This window comes from Spinacia oleracea, chromosome 5 (genome assembly GCF_020520425.1).
Source record: "Spinacia oleracea cultivar Varoflay chromosome 5, BTI_SOV_V1, whole genome shotgun sequence".
NCBI classification, from domain to species: domain Eukaryota; kingdom Viridiplantae; phylum Streptophyta; class Magnoliopsida; order Caryophyllales; family Amaranthaceae; genus Spinacia; species Spinacia oleracea.
The window spans coordinates 27,855,854-27,879,275 of NC_079491.1; the positions used below are offsets into that span (position 1 = coordinate 27,855,854).

General features: G+C 36.3%; 1 protein-coding gene across 4 annotated transcripts; it reads left to right on the top strand.

Moving 5' to 3' along the window:
• The first annotated feature begins 1,151 nt into the window (after positions 1-1,151).
• Positions 1,152-22,642, top strand: LOC110776176 (uncharacterized). 4 transcript variants are annotated; one of them, XM_021980732.2, is made up of 18 exons: positions 1,152-1,337; positions 2,184-2,408; positions 2,632-2,698; positions 7,366-7,549; positions 9,977-10,029; positions 13,885-13,973; positions 14,129-14,379; positions 16,738-16,797; positions 19,009-19,069; positions 19,141-19,258; positions 19,335-19,416; positions 19,507-19,579; positions 19,687-19,748; positions 20,153-20,248; positions 20,332-20,486; positions 20,574-20,670; positions 21,946-22,023; positions 22,108-22,642. In XM_021980732.2, exons 1-18 carry the CDS (start codon positions 1,331-1,333, stop codon positions 22,216-22,218), a joined length of 1,869 nt encoding a protein of 622 aa, XP_021836424.1. In that variant the 5' UTR covers positions 1,152-1,330; the 3' UTR covers positions 22,219-22,642. The 4 variants fall into 4 exon arrangements, with proteins under 4 accessions (XP_021836424.1, XP_021836425.1, XP_021836426.1 ...); XM_021980733.2 differs by having other exon boundaries at positions 1,153-1,337; positions 14,129-14,365; positions 16,733-16,797; XM_021980734.2 differs by lacking the exon at positions 2,184-2,408 and having other exon boundaries at positions 1,153-1,337.
• Positions 22,643-23,422: the final 780 nt, after the last annotated feature.

Sequence of the window (23,422 nt, forward strand, 5' to 3'; positions counted from 1 at the left end):
TCGCTGACTTCGTGCTTCATGTTTTCTTCGGTCATGGTCTTTGCCTTAATGACCCTATGATGATCCATCATTGCATTTGCGTTGTTGGGGAGTATATTTTAAATAACAGGTTTGTAGAGATAACTTGCGGGAGAAGTTATCGACATGGGATTGAGTTTGAGAGATGATTCCTTTTCCGCATTTATAAACTGTATAATTATTTTTTTAAGTCATGACTACTTTATTTACTTAAACTTTTAGTTAATGGATTTTGAACTATTTAATGTTTTGGTTTTGGGCCTAAATGGTTCCGAGTTATAAGATGGCCATTAACTATTTATTATGTTTGAAAGTTAGTTAAATTTCGCTGCATAATTCTGGTAAATAGCCAGGGCCGGCTAAAGGGCGGTCCAATCGGACCTACAGCACCGGGCCACATAATTTTTGGGGCCCAAACGAAATTGTGTTGGTTAAACTCCCAAGATTTTTTTTATATATTCAACCGCTGCTCTAGTAATCAATCTATGATATTTGTCTCAGTTGGTAAGGGGTATTTTTTTTTTTCCTGCTTTTTTCGTGGCTGTCAAACTTTTCCCATCTATTTCTAAAATTAACCCACATCAAACGTTAAATCATATTATTAATTTGACTCTATATTTTGTAAAAATAAAATAATATTAATATAATAATTATGAGTTTTATATTAAATAATTGTCTGTAAAAATTTTAGGGGCTCAATATCTATATTTAGCACAGGGCCTCCAAATTGTCGGAGACGTCCTTGTAAATAGCCTTAGTCGTTATCACGGTGGCGGTAATATCTTGGTAATTCCTATATTTACGTTGGAAAATACTCTCTTTCATTGTTTGATTCGGCTATTGCGGGCCTTGCTATCAGCACGCATGCAGGAAAGCCCACTACTACCAGCGACTTGTGCGTGCTGCTTGGCCTATGCGGCAACACAAGCATCACGGCCAGGTTTTTTCATATTGTTAAAGTACTCATTGAGACGAATCAAACAAGACTACACATGATTATGTTTTTTCCTTATATATTGAACGTAATTCATAAGATTCTCTTTCATTGTGAATAATGTCAAGATTTTAAATGTAAAAACATTTAGATTCGGAGGAGTTCGACAAAAATAAAATAAAATAACTTAGAAAGCTCGACACAAAAATAAAATAAAATAACTCGGAAAGCTCGACCAACTCCTGGACTTTCTCTCCCTCTCTTTTCCACTGTTATCATCTGATCAACTTTTCATTTGTTTGCGAAGAATTGATCTTCAGCAATTCTTCGTGATTATCATTTTCAGTTTTCTCGATTATTTCACAGATTCCCACCACCATGGCAGGTAAATTGCATTTTTTTTTGTTTTTAATAATTAATTTCTCATTCTTAAATACATAAGTTAGAATTTAAATCGCGTTTTTGAATTTTAGTTGTGGGAGTACTCGATAATTTTCATTATACTGGGTCTTAAATTTAATTATTAATTATCTTCAGCAATCGTGTTGTTCAGCAGGTGACAGTGATGAACTAATTTTGATTTTATTGCGATTTATGTGTTTTTTCTGTTAACGCTGTTAATTAATTGAAAATCTATTGCTCGATAACTCGAGTAAATCAACTACCATGTTTAATCCAGGCTAATTTCTTACTGGGGAGTTGTCTAACTACCTATGTTGATGGATTAATGTAAATTTCGTCATTTATGCACTTCAATTGAGCTAGTTTCTGGGTGTTCCGTGCTTGTAGATGTGAGAGGATGTAAAATTACACCCGAATGTAGGATGTAGGAATGTAGGATGGATATTGTATAGTGATTGAGGATGCTCTTATAGTTTATGTTATATATGGAGTAGATAGGATTTTGTAGCAGTGTATTAGTGATTTAATTTTAAGTTACAATTAGGTTTGATTTTGGTGTAAATAGAATTGGCACCTTCATCGAACAATCTCATACTCGTCATTTTTGTGGATTTTTCTTGCTTGCACCAAGTAAATGATAAATGTAGATTTTCCTCCGAATTTATACTGTTCTATAACCATCTTTTGCTCAATGCAATAATGGACAAAACATGTCGATTTCATAAAATGTTTTCAAGCAAAACTTAAAAATAAATGAACCCAAAACAGCGCTCACATTATCAAAGGTTTTCAATTCTATTTCTGATAAGAATTGCAAATTTTCATGCAGCGGTGTCAGGGAAGATTTTCCAAAATGTTTCTGTTGCACAATACTCCAAACAAAATAGTCAATTCCATCCCCAATGCAGAAGAGACTCTTTTACCTCAAACTTGCGCAGCTTACTCCCATTAAAGGGAAGGAAGCCAGCATGGAACCGTACCTTGGCCATGCAGTTGCGCACTTCGTCAATATATCAGAATGGTTTTGTTAGTGGAGGAAGTATTTGCTGCAATGGTCTGTTGTAGACTCTCATTTCCTAGATCTTTATGTAGTGTGACCGTAGTGTTCTAGCAATCTGTTTAGTGTTTGGTCTTGGGTTTGGTGTTATTACTGTTTGACTGGTTCCACTCTATTACGATTTATGAAAATGCAATCACTTTTTCTGGTTGCTCGCTTGCTTTTCAAAATCAAAATTTCACAACTTGATCAACATTCATATTTTGTTATGCTATTGCAGCTGCTTCATCTTCCACAGAAGTTCGACCCCTTGAAAAGAGTGACTTTCTTAAACTTCAGAATGGCAGGTAAGAGGGCATTATTCATTATATGGCTGTATTGTTCCAATTCCACAGTCTACAACTCTACATGAAATGCATTTGAGAAATGTTGTATTTTCCAACTCTTTGTATGATATGATTTGTTTATATTTGTGGCGTTGCAAATTTGAGGTGCATGGTTCCATGCTTTCATACTTGAAGATGAACAACTTAAAAAAAGACATATGTGTAATCTAGTATAGTAGCTTATTTGGATCCTTGAATTATATAACATTTTCATAATCAATCTATGGTTAAATTTCAGAACTCATTGAAAGTTATGTTGTTAGCAAGAGTTTCTATAAAATATGGTGTATTTTGAAGTTTACCATTTCCAATATCCTTTAATACGTCACAGTCTGACACCCTGATGTCATACCTCATATCCTGATGAAACCAAAATTATAAGTTGAAGCTTTCATGCCTCCAGTCCAGACTGGATGCAAATTCACAATTTTGGGAGCTATCCGTTGATAATAGCCTGGTTGGAAAAGTGGTTTTAATCCCATATGTTGAAAATTATGTTTTATAAAACTGAGCAGTGGGAAAGTGAGAAAAGTATATGCTTTGAGTCTGTAGTAGAGATTAGAGGATATTGTCAGAAGGTAAATTGTGAATAATATGAGTATGTTACACTGTAGCAATTTAGCATAATGTTGAATCTACTAGCTTTTTTCTTTATTAGCTTATCCAAATTGAATTAATATGGAACGAGCAGTGTGGATTGACCAATTGATGTAGTCCGATGTGGTAATTACCTTTAACGTAGTTGAGGATGAATACAATTAGTACCAACACTAATTCGTGAAATTAGAAATAGCAAAGGCTAGTATTTGAAGAGAAACATTAGTAGCTAACAGGTTATAGAAATCTTCTTCAACATACTAAATACACCTGCAATCTTCTAGAAAAGAGCATAGCACTAGTGTTTATTTATTTTAGGCCCATTCTATCAAGGTAAAACCTCATATTAAATTGTCTCAAAAAAAACCCGTATATCTGAGATCGGAGTAGATTTTTAAAACTTAAAGGGTGGTTTGTTTACATTTTGGAGGTAAACTGTAATGTCTCACAATAAAATTATACTTTGAACAGTTTCACCCAAAACTTACATTTTTCCGGATGGACCATTGGTCATGCCGGTTTATTCAATGTTTGGCACTAGTCAAGGCACGTGACGTGGCATAAAAGGAAAATAGAGGAAGAACATTTTAAGTTTTATTGCTGAGAAGGAAGTATGGGAATGCATTGCCAGTATACCTACAAGGAAGCATCCTTTTGATTTTCTATCTATGACGTGGATTCTCTTTCTGTAACTTAAGTGTTTTAATCTTGAATTCTTGGTCGACTTTGAATGCTATATGGCATAGAAGAAATGTGAAGCTGATACGTGATACCCAATAGTCCAATACCTTCATACTGGGCTCCCTGGGCTTTCTTGTTTCATGAAGGATTTTACGGTTTCTAGCACTTGTTGGAAAACCTAATTAATATTTAGTCTCTTCAATTCTTGTGAAACTTCTTATATACCTACAGTTGAGTGTTCATGGTTACCTACAAAGTAGTAATTACTTGAAGGTTTTATCTCCTCATCCCTCTTCTTTAGTTTTTCCTCTTTTTTTTTTCAATTGCACCCTTTGCCTTTTATGGAAGTTACATATTAATTGCACCATTTCCTTTTATGGTACGATTTCACATGCTTTGGTTTGAATATCCACTTTACTCTTATTCACATTTCACATTTCACATTTAACACGTACTGTTTTTTTTTTCTGGGGTAAAATAAGCAAAATGTATTGATCAAAATATTCATTACAACCTATCAACTATAAGATGAAGGGAAAACTTTCAAGGAAGGACTTTCCTTTTCCCACCTTAAGACAACCTATCTGGCCAAAACAAGCCAAAAAGAACAGAAGAAACATCTTTACAGGCTTTCTAACCATTCTTTATCTATGGTACTAACTTTGTTAGTTATAATCTATACAAGTCTCGACTTTACACTATATTTGATTCTACCGATAGCTGTATGAACATTCAAAACTTTTTGATTCCGTAAAGACTCATTTTCTAACTTGCCAAATGGTGTAAGCAGTTGTAATCAAAGCTGAGGCAATTACTCTCCTTCTGAATGCAGACCCTCTGTAGGTTCTTCTCGTAAGGAGTTGGGGAATGGACTTCTGACTTGTACTGATTCCAAGCCATAACAAGACATCAGTTATACATTTAGAACTATAGACACAATCCTTCATGAGTTGACAATGTGTCTCTGTAGCATTCCCACATATTAAGCATCCATCTTCGATAATAAAACAAGGTGAGGTAACATTTACCATTGTTACCTCACCTTTTAGTCTTTTTGTTTTTTTATCACATGGACAATTATGATGTTTACTATTTTTCTTAATCTTTGTGCTCAACCCAAATGGTGCAATTTAAAAAAAATAACCCGGAGGAAGTAAGTGGGTTGGTAACATCCCTTGTATTTGACTATTGTTGTCAGTATAGTAACTACAATTTTTTACTTTTATCGTTTAAGGTGTTATAGATAAGTAGAATTAGAGAAAAAGATTAAGTTTAATAGGAGAAGAAGATGAATGTGATTAACCCCCAACCCCACCCCCAACCCCTTAAGCCAGTTTATTACCCGGGGGGGTGGGGGATTCCAAAGTAGGTAGTTGTAGCCTTGTAGACCTTCCATTTCTCTTGAAAGTTTCAATAGATTACAATTCAATATTTTAGGAGAATGGATGGTCAAAGTTAAAGAATCAGGATCTTGTATCCTTTCTTTCGGGGCTGACAAGATTGATAAATTTCAAGGATTTCTTGTAGTGTGGAGCTAGTAGTGATAGAAAGTCCCATTTGGTGAAGTCGAATCTGTTGTGTCAGCTGAAAGGAGGTTATGGGGTTGAGAGGTTGATTTTAAAGACTGCTGTTCCGGTGGGAGGTGGTTGCGGCGTTTTCCTTTTGAACCTGGCTATGGGTTACTCCAAAATTGGTGAGATGCAGAGTGGGTTGTGTCTTATGTTTGTGCGTGAAGATTTGTTTTACAAGTATTTGTCTTCTCCTCGTTTACGAGGTTGAAATACTGCGATGGTTGTCACGTTAGTTATTGGGAAGATGTCTGGAGAAGGGAGCAACCGTTTTATGTCTGTTTCCCCCGATTATATTATCAGTCCACTTACCTGACTCCGACACGCCGCCCTTTCCATTTTTTATGTTTCCAATGTGTGGAATCTTCATTTAACGGGGTATCCAAGACTCCACGTGAGGGCCATGAGAGTTAGATAGAGGAGCTTACCTTGATTTTCCTGGTTTTGTCTCCACCGTTACTGGAGGTAAAGGATACTGGCAGGTGCTTGGGGATTCTGCTGGAAATTTTGCTCGAATTTTTTTGGGTTTGCTTATCTTTGCGACCAAAGTGCCCCAATTTTTCTGTTAACTCACCGATTTATTTGGAAAGCTAGAGTTCCTCTAAAGGAGAAATTATTTGTGACTCTTGGTGATGGGTTAAGTCAGCACTAATATTGTGTGTCGAAAAAGACGACTGGGGGCGGTTATCTTGCTGGATATGTGCATGTTGTGTAGTGCAAATAGTGAGTCTTGTACACAAGTTTTACTTTACTGTGAGATGACCAGTAGTACTTGGAGGATGCCTTTTGTTGTCCATGGGGAGTATTCCCTTGTACTGTTTTGGTATTGATGCAAGTTTGTTTTGTGGGCTTCGGTAGGGCGAAGGAGAAGATGTTGTGGGCTAATGCTTTTATGGAGATTCTGTGGTCCTTGTTAAAACGACATGCGCATGTTTCTCAGGAATTGCACTAACCTCCACTAACTAGTGATTAGGGCATCTTTGTGGTTTGGCAGCGGGGACTTTTGACAGTAACTCAGTGGGGAACTTTTAGAGAAACTGGTCCAAGTTGCAATCTTATCTTATTGCTATGAGGAATTTGAGGACAACTTTTCCTATGGTAATTTGTATCTGCTGTTTATTTATTACAAATTCTTCATAACAAATAAAAAAAATCCTAACTTGTATTTGTTCAATAAAAGCTTTGAAGACAAAGATCACTGCTGAATGCCTAAATGTTCACGAAGAATTGGACTTATGAAGTTTAAGAGACTCATTTTCTCATGTCTTCCAGAATAAATCAAGTTCAGCATTCTGCTGTCATAAACATGAGTGATACTGGTTTAGCAAGGACATTTAATAATGTGGCAAATAATTTCCCTATCTGATAAGGAAAAGAATTGGCTGAACACCAAAATTCTTCACCACGTACTGCCTGCACTCCTTTCTTTCATCAGCATAATGGATAAATAAAAGACATAGAATAAACAGGCAAATGTTGTTTGTATATTGCATTGGGGACTTGGGGTAGCCATGATCTGGAGTCCGGAGATATTTTGCAGATGTTGTCACTTGAGTTGGTTTTTGGTTAAAATTATACGGAGTACTAACTTGGAAGGTGCCTTTTCAGCAAATTTCCCAATTACTGTTTGCAGATCAACTACCGTAAATCATCTATTTGTTTATGACTTTGGCAGCATTTATTTCAATAGTGTACTCTGTATTTGATTACTGCTGGAGTGGGGAAAAAACGACTACTTGCCTTGAATCTAAAACTATTGGTTTTGTTTCGTCTTTGGTACAGTGATATCCGAGGGGTTGCTGTTGCTGGTGTTGACGGTGAACCTGTTACACTTACAGAACCAATTTCAGAGGCCATAGCTTCTGCGTTTGCTGCATGGCTTTCTGATAAAAAGAAAGGTGATGCTTCTATGGCCATGAGTGTTTCCATTGGTCATGATTCTCGAATTTCAGCCTCAATGCTTCAGGTAAATTACTGAAAATTATTATTTTGTATTTACCTTCTTTATTTCATCAAAACAATTAATTAGTCTCTTTGCTTGATAAGATGCTGGAAGTCTTGCATGATGTCTTTTAACTCCTTGTGTCTCTATGGGCTTGGATTATGATGCAACACATGAGTTTCAAGAGTTTGCAGAATATGGTTGATGGGAATGAGTGTCAAAGTTTAAGGAAACTTTTTCCTTCCTGATGGCACTGTTGACGTTGAATTGTATGGGATGTCCCTAAATTATTGATAGAAAGATCGTTGTAAATGTGAACCTATGCCCCAGAACCACCTATTTGACATGTAGGAAAATCTTGACAGACCTACAAGGCCACAATATAAGGTTTTCAAAGGATAATTTTCCTGTTTATTTTTTATTTTTATTGTGCTCTACTGCCCAATGGCCCAATACCGGATAGGAATTGCTTTATGCTAAAGGGAACAGTTTTAGGGAAATTTACAGCAGCTTCTACTGGCGGATGCCATTTTTCTACCGCGTTTCTGCAATTGCAACACCATTCGTTATTGTACAATCTTATTAATGCTTCTATTGAGGATATATCTCTAGGGGATTTAGGTGGGACTGTGGGAGGGGTCCAACGTACATGACTTTACTTGTGAGATAGAAGAGAGGTTTTCTCTAATTGGGATTGAGTAGTAGGGAATATACCTACAATCTTTTGAGGGTTGATTAGAGAATCCTTGTTGCTTGACTTGCTTCCAGGAGACATTTATTTTTTCAAGGGTGATTTACCAACTGGTTAAAAAAGACCTTATATTAGATTAGATTATGGTCTGTATCCTGAATGAGTGAATGCCGATCTTGCCATAAGACTCAGAAGAGATGTCTATTATTTTTGAAGAAGAAATTGAAATCTCGTTTGCCAAAATGACGTCTTTCCATTTTCTGTACACTAGCTTACAAAATACAAAGAATTGCAATTTCGTTTATTCAGCCCTAAATACCTTACACGAACATAATCTTACCAAAATCACATGACCCGGTTTTGGCCTGAACCAAAATTGACTCCAAATGGATCTAAACCCAGCCCTACCCGATAATTAATCTGTCTATTACATGGATATGAATGGACCCAAATAGATCCAAATGAACCTGAAACCGAACTGAATGACTCATTAAACCAATTGTGACCTGACCCTAACTTGATCCAAACAACCCAATTGTCACATACTCACCTCTATTCTTAGTACACGTAATGACATAATAACCTTAAGATATGATTTATGTTTCTCATTTATGAATGCCCAAAAGAGGCATTAGCTAAAAAACTACTTACATGGCATCTACTTCTTGGCTAATTTCTTTTCTGATCACTTCTCTATCCTAAAATTTAAAAAAATTCAAATAGTCTATCTCTATCATATTTCTCTATCCAATCATAGTTGTAACTTTTTTCCCTTAACTCCTGATGTGATGATGTGATCTAAGAGATTAGGTATGGAACTTTCTCCTTATAATAAAAATTCTAGAGTCTTTGAGAAAGTATTTCCTGAGTATGTGCTTAATCTGTTGATGAGAAGTTTTAAAGTGCTCACTTCTGAAGCCAACTAAAAGGTAGGCCGAGTGGCGTGTATAGAAGTGGTGAGAATGCTCAAGGTGGTCACTTGTGGGTGATACACATTTCTTTGACGTAAAATGGTTCCAGAAGAATTTTAATTTCTAAAGTACAGTTATCTTGTGAAGAAGAGTGTAGCTTAATTCTCCTCTGTTTAAGAAAAGAAAATAACATCTTTGTGAGTTTAGTTTCAAATGACAAGTCTCCTGAAAAAGTGTGTAATCTTAAACACTCGGTCGCTGTCTCAAATGTCTTTTTAAAGCACCGATGAAAGGTGTAATGTTGTTTACCAATATAATCTTTATGAGATGGCACTTGTTGCATTATACTTCCTCCGTTTTTTGATACTCGCAATGTGTGGACTTTTTACGCTATCCACATATTCTAGTTTGACTATTGTTGGTGATTTATATGTAAGATAAAACATAGTCATGTGGGATCTTGTTAAATCTGTCTCAATTTGTATTTCAAAATATCAACTGTTTATAATTTTTGCTTAAAGAGAATTAAAGATATTAATGGTTAACGTTGTGTATTGGCATGCATGAAAGTGACCAACGTTGCGAGTAAAAACGAACAGAGGAAGTAATGTTTTGACTTTTTCAATGATTAAAGTTGTGTATTGGCATGCATAAAAGTTACCAAAATTTGCGAGTAAAAACGAATGGAGAAAGTAATGTTTTGACTTTTTCTTACAAACCCTGTAGTCCTAGACTAAATCCATTATTCCATGAATGAAGTATTTCTTCCCCTCCTTAAAATAGTAAAACGTTTTCAGCTTTCCATTACACTGTCTAGATGATAGTTGATTGGCGGTATTCTATTGTTAGGATGCCGTGTCTCAGGGGCTGATGAGTGCTGGTATCGATGTTTTGCATTTTGGGTAAGCTATTTCTATTCATCTTGGTATGCTTTATTTAAAACATTGGTCAGTGCTGGATTTCCTCATTCCCTTTGGAAATTTCAAATCTGGGTTTCTTTTTTTGTTTAGTCTTTCTTGTTTTATGTAGCTGACATGTCCATCAGTATTACTTTTCTTCCTTTTAACTATCATGTAATCAATTGGGAATGGATAAACACGTTGATGTTCAGGAGCTCAGTTAATGCATTGGAAGTTGAAAATTAGTTGAGTAGTTGACAGTCTTTGGCGGTAAAAACAGTCAAACTACATTTGTTACCTGATAGGATCACTCAATGCTCAGCAAACAATTCTATTTTTGTATTTCTTTTGACATTCACTAACAAGAACCTAAGGAGTGACATATAGATCCCATTTTCCTAGTCCCAAGTAACCAGTTGTTGGACAACCATAATTACTTGTCTAGGCAAAATAGGATAGGAATAATAGTTGAGATTTCTTTCCAGTTAAAATGGTACCTCTAAAGAGATGGATGATGATTTCTCAGGAGCTTTCGTAGTCAGAGAACCCCATAATCAATAAGAAACTACTAAATCGTAGTTTCTATATCATTCATTCCAAATAACTATTAGATTTTTGGGAAAAAATATCAGTACAAATCAGATTTGAATGTCCTAGATTATCCTGATAAAACTCTCAAGAGAATTTTCAGAAACATTAAAATGCAGTAACTTCCTAAAACTCAAAGACATTTGTTGATTTACCGGATCCATAATAGCGTCCTTTATATTTATCCGGCCTCAGATGTACTATTACTCTGTTTCTACTGTCCGTGTGTGCTCTTTTAAGTACTAGCCTCCATTCGAAAGGTGTGTTGTTAGGAGAAGGAATTGTGGCTACTCTTTGCTTATGGTAGTTTCTCTTTTATGGAATTTCACTCAGTGGTTTGAGGTATTGGCTAATTACAGTGCTAACTAGTGTGCTAATTACAGTGCTAGCTAGTGTGCTAGACTCTGGGTGTTATGTCAGATTTTTCTTTTGCGGAATGGGGTGGGTTGCTGCTGGCTAATTGAATTTCATTTACCAGCTTTGCTACTTAGATGTTGGTTCATTTTTCTTCAAGATATTCTATGGATTATGGAGCTATTTAATCTGGTATTTCGTGTTATATTTTGGTATGCCACCTGTTTGTTCAATTAGCAGTTTTTGGTAAATTCGGTTTGTTGGTTCACTAGTAAAGGTTCACATTTCCTCCATATATTTTATTCTCTAACTTTGTCTCCTAAAGGTGGTAGATAGGTTGAAGAACACTGAATAAATAAAAATAAAAATTTATGCTGAACCACAAGAACAGATCCTATGATGAAAGTGAACTGATAATTTCATGAGATTTCATTCAAAGATATTGATATAAGTTGGATTTTTTACTTGAAAGTTTTCAGATGTCATCCTTTTGTATCTTAGATATTTTGCATCCTCCTTTCTGCCTCATTTAATCTGAAATAGCATATCTGAATTGGATAACAATATCAATTATATTTGCTTTCGGAAGCGCCTAATTGTGGGTTCAATTGTCTGTCTCACCAGATGTGTGTAGAAAGAAAGCATATAAACTCATCACCATCTTTCCTTCACAAATTAGATCATGACCATGGTGTAAAAACTAGCCCGAGTTAACTCGTATCGCCCGAGTTAACAAGGTTTTGGAGGCTGGCGATACGAGATATCCCGAGTTGTAAAGGTGTTTTTAAAAACGGCGAGATCTCGGCCGGTTCAACCGATCTGAACGAATTTTGTCCGCATTAAACGTTATAAACCTCACATCTACTCGGTTTTCAGTCGAATTCCCATGTTTTCGACAAAAAGAAAGGGAAAAATGAAAGAAATGGAGAAACTCCATTGAAATAGAGTAGAGAACTCCATTTTCAAATCTAAAACAAGAGAGGAGAGAGAAGGTAGAGAAAGGAATTCATTTTAATTATGTCGCGTGTACGGTTTAGGGGAGGGGGACTAGGGTAGGTAGTGAATGGGGTTGACATGGGGCTTCTTTTTAAATTTCAAATCCTATGCGACAACCGCGACACGGTCCGCGACTAACGCATTAGTTCCGTTACCAAGACTCCGCGACCGATCCCGCGACCGTGACCGATACCGCATTTTTTATCTATGATCATGACACACGTGCACGATGCTCACTGTACACCAAAAGAACACAAGTGCATATGTAAAAGAACATGAACTACACTTGCCTAATAAAAAAGAACATGAAATATGTTCTACTTATATAAGCAATACTTCTTTTATCATAATGTCATTTTCTTTTACATACGTATGTGTGTTATTTTGGTGTATGTCGAGCATCTGTACATGTATTCATAGTCCAGGCCCATTGTGATTACGAAAATTTGATTTCTTATTTTCGTAAGGATATTTGGTAATACACGGGCAGAGTTGAATATGTCAGATCCTTTGCTGGCAATTGACCAAATTGGATATTGATTATAAGGATAAAGACAGTATTTTCAAATGGAAAAAGTGGTCTGTGTGTGTCTTTTGTGGTTGAAAAACAGCTGGAGCTTTTTATTCCTTTAACCCTATGATTACTTGAAGATGGCAGCCTAGGGTGTGTCCAAAGGAAAACTGGTTTTCTCATGTTCCTCTGTCCAAGGAAAATTTAGTTTTTCTTTAGGGCACGCTTGGATTGGGTGTAATGGATTATGGGGGTAATAAAAGTCAAACCACCATAATAAAAGGACAATGAAGGTGAATTGAGGTGGTTGGAAGGAGGGTGGTGTGGTGGTATTGTGATGAGAAGTTGTGGTAGTGGTGGTGTTGTGAGAAGAAGGGAGGAAAGGGGGAAGTAATTACCCCCCAAATGAGGGTAATTATCACCCTAGTGGGATGGTGGGTAACTATTCCCCTCATGATGAGGGTATTTGTTCCCTCTTCCCTTTTATTTTCTTCTTGCCAACACTAATTTGTTCCCTTTGCCACCACTTCATCCCCTCATTATCACCTTTAATTACCTTAGTTTGACTTTTATTACCCCTTTAATACATTACCCTCAATCCAAGCATGTCCTTAGAGGAACATAGTTTCCCCTAGGGTGGATAGTATTTTCCTTTTGTAAAGAAGGAAATCCCAGTTTCCTCAATCCCTCACCTTCCTCCTCTCCTCTCTTTTCCCATCCCTTCCATTTCCCTTTTCTTTTCTTTCTAATTTTTCTGTAAAGGAACAAACAAAGGAATGCTAATCTTCAATTGCATCTTCCCCATAAAGAATTATTTTCAGTTGAAAATTTATTCTGTCCAACCAAATTGAGCCTTAGTCCTCCGCTTGTTTCAGGAGACACCCCCCCCCCCCCACTACAGTATAGATTTGATTATTTTGACATCTTTTTTTTTTAAAGACAGTAGAGATGTTGTTTTGCTCCTCTCTATCGTAAGTAGGTGCATGGGAATGAAGCATTAAAGTCAATTATAATCTTGATCACAACTTTTATCTGTTTTATGTAACTATTTGTTGCTCATGAAACATTCTTTGGTTTAAAAAGAGCAATGGATATATTTGATTGAACAGTTGTCTTTTTTTTTTCTTCTGTTATGGTCAAGGGATTGAGGAAAGTCGTTTAAACAAGTCTTCTAAAGCGTCCTAATACTGTTGTAAAAAGACATTACATACTCTTTTTTTATCTAAGCAAGCACTAAGCATATATATAGCTGTCTTCTTTCCTTCCCTATTGCTTGCGCTGTAAGCATTGTTTGAACCTTAGGAACTTAGGGCTTTCAAAGATGTCTTACATTTCTCGTGTGCACACTATGGTTCTTTTTTATGGTTCTGAAATCAGCCGTTTTGATAAACTTCAGAAATTACTTGCAGGCTGGCTTCCACACCTGCAATGTTTAATAGCACTCTCACTAGAAATGAGGAGGTTGGGTGTCCAGCTGATGGAGCCATCATGATAACAGGTAGTCTATCATTTGTATGTTATTCGCATTAATAGTACATTGTTCTGCTGGTGTATTGTTGGCAGTATTACTGGTGCACTTGTTAGAACTTTGAGTCTTTGACTGTCAAATTCCAGTTATTATGGCTGCATGCTGAACTAATGCGTTGTATTCAGCTAGTCATCTTCCTTACAACAGGAATGGGTTCAAATTTTTTACCAATGCTGGGGGACTTGGTAAAGCAGACATCAAAGATATTCTGGAGCGTGCTTCTGATATATACAATAAAATTACCGATGAAGGTCTCAGAGACTTACAAGGAACATCATCTGTATCCGTGAAAAAAGTGGATTACATGGCTATCTACGCATCTGATCTTGTGCACGCCGTTCGCAAAGCAGCAGGAAATATAGGTGATCTTGCAACGGTTGTTTCTCTAATTTTTCTTATATGTGTGTTTGTTTTTGTCTGCGTGTGTATTAATGCAGCTTTATGATAGATTAAAACGTGATACCGCAAGTGCACGACGTCTGTTGTTAGCAGATACTTAGCAAATATGGGTCGATCCCACAGGGAGACAAGTTCTATTAGTTTTTGCCCAATTATATAAACTATTTCTATAACGAAAGTTGATTTTGAGTATTAACTAGTAAAACCAAAGCAATAATATAAATGTAGGAATTATCAATGAATTAAAGGTCTAGGGCATACGTTCGGTCCACCATGCTTATACCATCCAAGAACATAAATCAATTCGACAATGAATAAACTAAGCCGAGTAATTAAAGTACATGTTAATCCTACGGTCGGGTCTTAACACTTTCAATCCAACATATGCAGTACGGTCGCTAACATAATCAGAATTGCCAATTGTACCAAGCCTCTAAGAATACGATCTTTTAAATCTAATTCCTATTAGCTAGATAATCAATCCATGATATTGGCCAATTACATGAATCAACAATTAAAACAAATCAATTGGAATTACTCAAGCAATAATCTATAAATTAACAAACTTTAATGTATAACAATCATGGTATAAACATGGCTTCACTTACTTAGCCCTAGAATAAAACTACTCACTCATAATTGAATTAACAAGCATGAAATAAATAATAAAAACGAGATTCATAATCAAAGGACGAATTAATCTAAGGAACGAAAATAATAAGAAAGAATTAAAGCAAGAGAAATTATGAAAAATACCTTAGATTGATGATTGAAAGATTGAAAAGCTAGGGTTCAACGATTGAAAAGAGGAGAATAAAAACTAACGTGAAAAAGAGTTCTAGGAATTCTAAGGGAATTAAAACATAAGGAAGCATAAGGGAAATAAATTAATTCCCTTGAAGTATTTATATGCTTCCTAAATTCTAAAATAAAATAAATAAATAAGTAAGAAAATAAAAATAAAAGTCGTCAATGATTGGTTGATGGAACGATGACGTGGCAATGAAACCCGAGCACGACCGAAACGTCTAGGCCACGCACACGACAAGAGAGATGGCGAGGCATGGGCAGCGAGGGATCTCTCGAGCCATCCCTCGCTGGCCTAGTGAGATGCATAGCAAGCAAAAAATGAAGCAACGAGGCACAACGAGAGATCTTGTGAGCCAACGAGGGATCTTGCGAGCCAACGAGGGATCTTGTGAGCGACGAAGCATGGTGGGCGGCAACTCCAGCGCCTACACTGGATTGCCAGCGGGCGAGGCAGAAGCTTTGCGTGCAAGGGATGGCGAGAGATCTCTCGCTGGCTGTCGAGCCATCCCTCGCTGGATGTTTGAGCGTTTTGTTTATGTCATAACTCTCGTTCTACAATGCCCCTAGGGACGTGTGACCTATCGTTGGAAAGCTCTTTAAGCCTACTTTCTATCCCAATCAAAATCGTCTCATTCCAATATGTAGAACTTGAGATATCATCAAAAGAGTGAACGCTTGTCCATTTTGATGCTTAGAAAAAATAACGTTTAGCTTCGTTGTTGACTCAAAAGCTATCCCGAGAGACATGTAATGATCCTTGAGTCAAAATCTCATTCGTTCATCATCCAAATCAACTTTGAACACTTAGAAATCATCCAAATGACCGTAAAATCACCTGAAATATTAAAGAAAACACGAACGGGGCGTAATAGAGTACAATAACGACAACTTATGCAAATGCGACTCTAAATGCAACTAAAATGAGACGAATGCCTAGAAATGCAACCTAAATGCGCCTAAAATACCCTATACAAATATGATTCATCACTCTAACAACTGGTCCCTACTCCCTCCTTAATTTTTTTTTACAGAGCCACAAGATGTGTTTTAAGACTCAGTTTTTGCTTGTTTAAAAACTGTGTTTTCCACCAAGAGCTTGCTAAAAGTTTGAAAAGCGACACCTTTTAGATGATCTACAAATAGCTTCAGTATCTCCGACTAACTAAACTAAGCACATGTGTGAAATCCTCCAAAAAATCTACTTCAATTCCTTTTAGTTATCACATAAATTATGGCAACTTTACTCCAAATATATGGGGGATATAGTTAAACTTTTTAAAGTGTAGCGAATAGATATAGCTAAAGTTCTAAACATAGGTGATTTAAATGATGTGAAAAGAGCTCATATCTACCCTCTAATTGCCTGTAAAGTCAGAATCTCGGACTTCCATTTCTGCTTCGAAAATGTTTGGTGTGCATTGATAAGACCGGCAAAGAATAGATGTTTTTCATTTTTTTCTGTCATCTGTTTCTACTTAAATTTGTTTGTCCTCATTCTTTCCTTTGTGCCCTTGTGTCAGAGAAGCCTCTAGAGGGATTTCATATAGTTGTTGATGCTGGCAATGGAGCTGGAGGCTTTTTTGTTGTAAGTATGCTTTTGCCTTGCGGTATCCATTCGTGACAAAAACATACTTTTATCTACATTCATTGAAAGCGCGTTATCCTCTCTAGTTGTATCTTGATGTCAAAGTAAGGGTACAACACCGTAAAACATTTTTGTGTCTAGAAGTTGTTACCACCTTGTCTTCTATTATTTGTTTTAAAGTACTCTGCTTTTGTTAGACAAACCCGTGTCATCTACTATATTCTTGGACTCTTCATTTTACCTCAACTACCCATGACGGTACTCGACACTCGGACATGGGTATGGTACTGAAAACTTCATTTTGGACCAAAATCATGATTTTTTCACAACATAGCCGAGTGGGACTCTTGGACACGTACCATGTCTGACATGGATACCCGAGTCCGAGTAACTAACTTCTTGTAAATCATTATCTATCTTCACAGTTTTCTATCGCATTCTCTCATCTTTACGATAATGTTCGTGATCTTTGCGTGGCCTTATGGCCTAACGTGGTTATAAATGGATAGGCTTGATCTTTCCCTCCATGTCATAAAACTCACAATAGAGTTACCTGCAGTGCTCCCTCAATTTATTTGATAAATATAAAGGGTGCAGTTCTTGGTAGAATTTATCCTTTTATTTGTCAGGGAATTTGAAACATCACATGGTGCCCTTATTTTCTTGATACTCATCTTCCCAGCTACCTTTCATAGGGTTTCACTCTAGATGACTGAGGTGACTTGGCTTAACCAATGCTATGCCTTCAATCTTTTCTGGTCTCCCCTGCCATCACTGGGAAACCATTAAAGCTCTCTTTGACAATAAGTATCGGAAGGTAGCTTTTATTTTTGCCTTCCATTACTAGAATAGCCTCTAATACTTTGATATGGTTTCGAAAGGTGCCAACTTGGAGTCCAAGCTTGATAGGAGTCTAGTAGACCTCCCTTAAAAGATAGGAACTTAGTGGAGAAATATCTTGAAAAAAGGACAAATAGAGAACTTAAGAGAGAACTTTGCACTTTAACTTCTATTTCCACAATTTCTTGAGTAAGGTTGCACCAAGTGGAGTACGGGGTAAAAACGGGTATGGGGAAGGGACGAAAAATTGTAAACCTGAAAATTATAAAACAACGGGTGCGAGCGTATGGCACGCTATATGAAAGTATCCATATTATCCCAAAGAGTTTGTGTATCCTGAATTTTGTTCATCAGGACTCACGAGGACTGGATTATCAGATCGTTGCCTACGTTGGATCTGTATTTCCGAATAACACAAATAGTACCTTTTAACTTCAATTTTTTTGCAGAGGATGGAAATAGGCCAGTTCTGACAAGGGGGAACATAATGGCAGGTTAACACATCAGATGTTGACTGTGGTTAACATTGGGCAAGGAATCATTCCAACTCTCCACCCTGTCAGAAGGAAGAAAAGGGGCATTGATGTAATTCCTTTAGGTTGTTACAACTAGTGTCAGGGTTATTTCACTAGAATCAGACTGAGTGGAGTAGTTAAATAGAGGAAAAGGGGAATGCATGAGGCATTGTGAAATTTACAGAGAGGATCCACCTCTCAAAAGAGGAATATCATTTTGTTTCTGTTGTATTTTCCTCTTTTCCTGAAACATATTCAAAATCCCTCTTCTTCCTCTAATTCTTTATTTTATCACTTCATAAACATTGCTTGTGCACCATATTTTGTTTTGAAAAGTTCAAAAAAACTAGTGCACCAGGTTTTTCCCCTTCTATTAAGAAAAAGAAGAATTACCTTATACCTATTTTATTTTGTTTTCATATTGTTAAAAATTGGTGGGATACAACTATTTTACTCCTTTATATTATGGATTGAGAAGATTTTGATTTAACAATCAGAAAACAGATGAGAAGCATGTTGTTTTTTTGGACTACCTTATGATAAGATCTTTGAGATCCCTAATGTGGTTGCCTGCTAATTCTTCATATATTATAGGGAGAGAATGTTCTAGGAGAATTAGTAGTAAAAAGATTTTGCTTGCCAGTTTTTCTATAGTTGTCATTGACCTTTGCATGTGTAATGAAGTTGGGCCGTAGTGGCAGAAATTTTTATTTTATGCATAATTCTGATTCTGCAACATTTGCTTTAATTGTAGATGTCAGGTAAGAAATTGAAACAAAAGAAAATAGCTGTATTAAATTGGATTTTTATTTATATTTTAACATTAAGGTTTGGGATTCTTCTGAATTGCTTTTAGGATAAGGTGCTTGGGCCACTGGGTGCTGTCACTAGCGGCAGTCAATTCTTGGAGCCAGATGGTAACTCATGGTTTTATTGACTGTTCAAGAAAGGTTCTTGATTCTTTTCTAACAACTTTTATCTGCTTTAGGTATGTTTCCGAACCATATCCCAAACCCAGAAGATAAGGCTGCAATGACAGCAATCACTCAAGCAGTTCTCAATAACAAAGCGGATTTTGGCATCATATTCGATACTGATGTGGACAGGTAATAGTTTTCCTCTGACATGTTCTTGTGGTAAGAAATTATGAATCTGTTGATTTATGATATTTTCCTTTCATAGATCCGCTGCTGTAGATTCTACTGGCCGTGAGCTTAATCGAAATCGTTTGATTGCTCTAATTTCTGCTATAATCCTTGAAGAAGTAAGATTTTCTTGCTTGTATGTGTACCGATTTCTGTTTTTTTAAGGACCTTCTAACCTCATTTGTTTTCGTATAAAATACCTATATTAGCATCCAGGGACAACAATTGTCACCGACAGTGTGACTTCAGATGGTCTTACTCTATTTATTGAAAAGAAACTTGGTGAGTTAAAGTCCAACAATTGATCAACTTGATGGTCCGCATTAGATTTGAATTAGTTTTTTTTTGGTATATTTTCTGAGGACTTGTTATTGACTCTATTTGAACAGGAGGGAAGCATCACAGATTCAAAAGAGGGTACAAAAACGTAATTGATGAAGCTATTCGTCTGGTAATAATTTTATTTATTAGAAGTACAGTATTCGATTGAATTTTAGAGGTTATGAAGTATACACAGAAAATGCTACTGAGTATTACATTTCTCTTTTCATCCTTCCTTTTTTCTAGAGGTGGGGTCACAATGCCACATTGAATTCTTTAATTTTCCTTATTTAACTGTCTTGAATCTCTTGATACCTGTATTAGGTTTGCATATATGTTTTTGTTACATAATACCATAACAGAGCTTGTATTTTTGATTCCCTTTTCTTTAAAAGTTGTTCTAGTAGACATTTCAATCAGTATAAAGCTTGAACCATGCATCCCAATTCATTTATCCTCATTTGTGGCACTGCATCGGATGTGGAACTTCATTTATCTAGTATAAATACTCAATCTATAGTGCTTTTTTGATAGAACTCTATTGGAGAAGAGTCACATTTGGCCATTGAGACCAGTGGCCATGGGGCCCTCAAAGAGAATAACTGGCTTGATGATGGCGCGTATCTCATGGTAGGCAATTTCTCTTGATAATGCCTTTCTTTTTTGCCTAGTTTTGTATTTTTACAATTGTAAGTAAAGTATGCCGTTTGCAGGTTAAGCTCCTAAATAAGCTTGCTTCTGCCAGGGCATCAGGAATTAAAGGGGGCAGCAAAGTTTTGACTGATTTGGTGGAAGGCCTGCAAGAAGCAGCTGTTACTGTTGAATTGAGACTGAAGATTGATCAGAATCATGCAGATCTCAAAGGAGGGTGAGCAGTGATGCCTTTACTTCTTTGGTATCTGTTCGCTTTGAATTGGGTTTCATGTCATGACCCATTATTATTACCTACGGGCAGATCCTTTCGGGACTATGGAGAGGCTGTGCTGAAGCACTTGGAAAATGTAGTGGATTCAGATTTGAAGCTCGTGAAGGCCCCAATTAACTATGAAGGCGTAAGTTGTTTTCTTGTTTCACCCGCATATGAATAATATTTTGGTCTTAAACAGGCTCAGTTTATATGTTTCCGCTTTTACTTGTTTAATTGAACGTCAGATGTGTTTGTTACCTGTATATCTTTTCTTGAATCCTGCTGTGAGTATGGCATTATAACTTGTAACTATCAAATGCTATTCCCTCCTTAGCGCACCACTGTAGGACCTCTAGTTGCTTTCCAACAAAGTATGATGGAAAAGAAAAACTAGTTGTTTTCATGGTAGTTCATACAATGAATTGAATTACTCACATAGCCTATGTTGGACAAATGCAAGGCACAATATCCCTTATGTGTTCCATTTTGCTGATAACAATATATACATATCTATTTTAATTACTAAAATATATCGTCTTTACTTTTCAAGAGCGGGCTTGCATTTGTCCATGAATACTTAGTGGATTAAATGACAATGATAAACTTTTCATATATGCAGCCAGGAATCTTCTTTTGGAGTCTAAACTTCACAGAAAAATAAATAATCAACTAATATTTTTGTTGGTACACTTGGAATCTCTAATTTTATTAGTTAACTACTGTACTGAGAGATTCTCTCAGTTTAGCGTCTACTCCAATCCAAACTAAGTGTCGTTTTAGCTTATTTTACTTGACCCAAAATAATTGTTGTTTTGGGTTTTCAATGCAAAGTCTTTTCACAATATTTGTATAATAGTATAGGTCAGTTTACAATTTCAAATGTGGATAGGGCGTTGTACTTGAGAGTTCAGCTATGTTCTCTGTTTTGTCTGGTTGTAGTACAGAATGATCTGAAGAAAGTTTGGAGGAGTAAAGCATTCTAGAGCTCCCTAAACTTTGCCAAAAGCTTTAACAGAAAATCTAACACCGTTAACAGATTATAACGGCTTCCATCCAAAATGAGGGACCAAACTGGACATTTTTCAAAGCTTAGGGAATAACGACGATTCATGTTAGCCGACCCCAAATCATTTTGGGACTAAGGCTTTGTTGTTGTTGTTGTTGTTGTAGGGAATAAACTGAACCTTTTGGCAAAGTTTAGGGATTGTCAGTGTTGTTAACTCAAAGTTTGGAGGCTCTTGTAGTTGGTTTTTACGAGTTAATGTTTATCTTTTTTTATTCTAGTTTCTTATTTATTTTGTATACTTTATTTTAGGTTTTCTTAAGGCGTGTACTTTTTTTTTCTTTTCTTTTTCTGCACCCCCTTCCCGTATTAGCTTTACGTAGTACTTACCAAGCTAGTGTATTCTCCATTGAACAGGTTAGAGTTTCCGGTTTTGGTGGTTGGTTTCTCTTAAGACTCTCACTTCATGATCCTGTTCTACCACTTAACATTGAGGTAGATGATGAAGTCCTTAATTTTTTGAGGCACCCATTAATAATATTGTTGAATATGGTTGTTTATAATCAAGGAATATTGTAGGCACCGAGCAACGACGAAGCTGTGAAACTAGCTCTTGTTGTGCATGAAGCTGTCAGAGGGTTTAGTGCTTTGGATATGTCATCGTTGGATAAATTAATCCATAGAAATTGAGTCGCATTTACTGAGCATGTTCGGCACTCACCCAGGCCATGGTGGTCATCTGGACTTCAAGGCTTACAGATCGGTAGTCACTGAGAGTGATCATGGTGCTGCTTCTTGCATACGAAAGAAGAGAAAAATGTGTACTCCAAGAGGTATTAGGATTTAAGCCATGGCAAATTTAGAGTTCAGTAAATATCTTAAGGAAAGCTACGGAGTAACAATTTCCGTAACTTATTGCTTGTTGTAATGGGTTGTAAAGTTTTTGAAATTTGAAGTTTTGAGATCTATAAATTACAGATCGAAGCTTTGGAATTAGATATTCAAGTTTTTCTCCGAGATAATATTCCATGTTTCCTCACTTGAAAGTTGAAACCAATAGTCACATTATCCCAATCCCTTTTGCCGCTATTTCAATATAATTACATTCTGGAAATGTTGGAGTTTTACCCCATCCGCTCTATGTTGAAAAATCTAAATTATGTTGCTTCAAAAAAATTAAAGTTTTCGTGGATCAAATGTGGTCTTTCTTAGTACCGGTCATCAATTTTGTAGCGTAATTAGTGGAGTAATTGTGTAACGCAAATAATTGATAGGTTGACCGCTGTAAAATTAAGTTACCTTAATTTATGGCTTCCTCCATTTATGGTATAATTGATGACCAATTAATAACCTTGTATTCTTGATTAATGTTTTTAGCCTATCAAAAAAGACAATTGATTCTTCCTCCAAACACATAAAGAAGAAGGAAAAAAAAAAAATATTATCTATCAAATTGATCTTAGAGCCTCCATTGTTTTGGGATTGTTCAATAGTGTTCTCAATCTTCGTCTCCGTCCACACCAAAAACGGAGAGTGGTGTAACCCTGTGGGTTGATTGCCCTGATTCCGTTTGTATAATTCAGCTTTAGGACAGTGATATTTTGTCACGCCACGACATTAATCTCATATAAGCCATTTTAGTTTCATCTACTAATAATCATATCTCTCACCATAACTGGTCTACACCGGAGTGGAAGACTAAAGGAAACAGTCGACCACTTTGAAGAGATCGATATCAGAAGCTCAGATTAATTGTCCTTGACGGCTTAACTTACAACGCTCGATACAATTGGCTATACGAAAAAATGCTTGAATCATTGCAATGGGTGTACGTTTAGCACGACAAACAATATTGATTTAGTTGGTTATGAATGGAACATTGATCCAAGTCGTC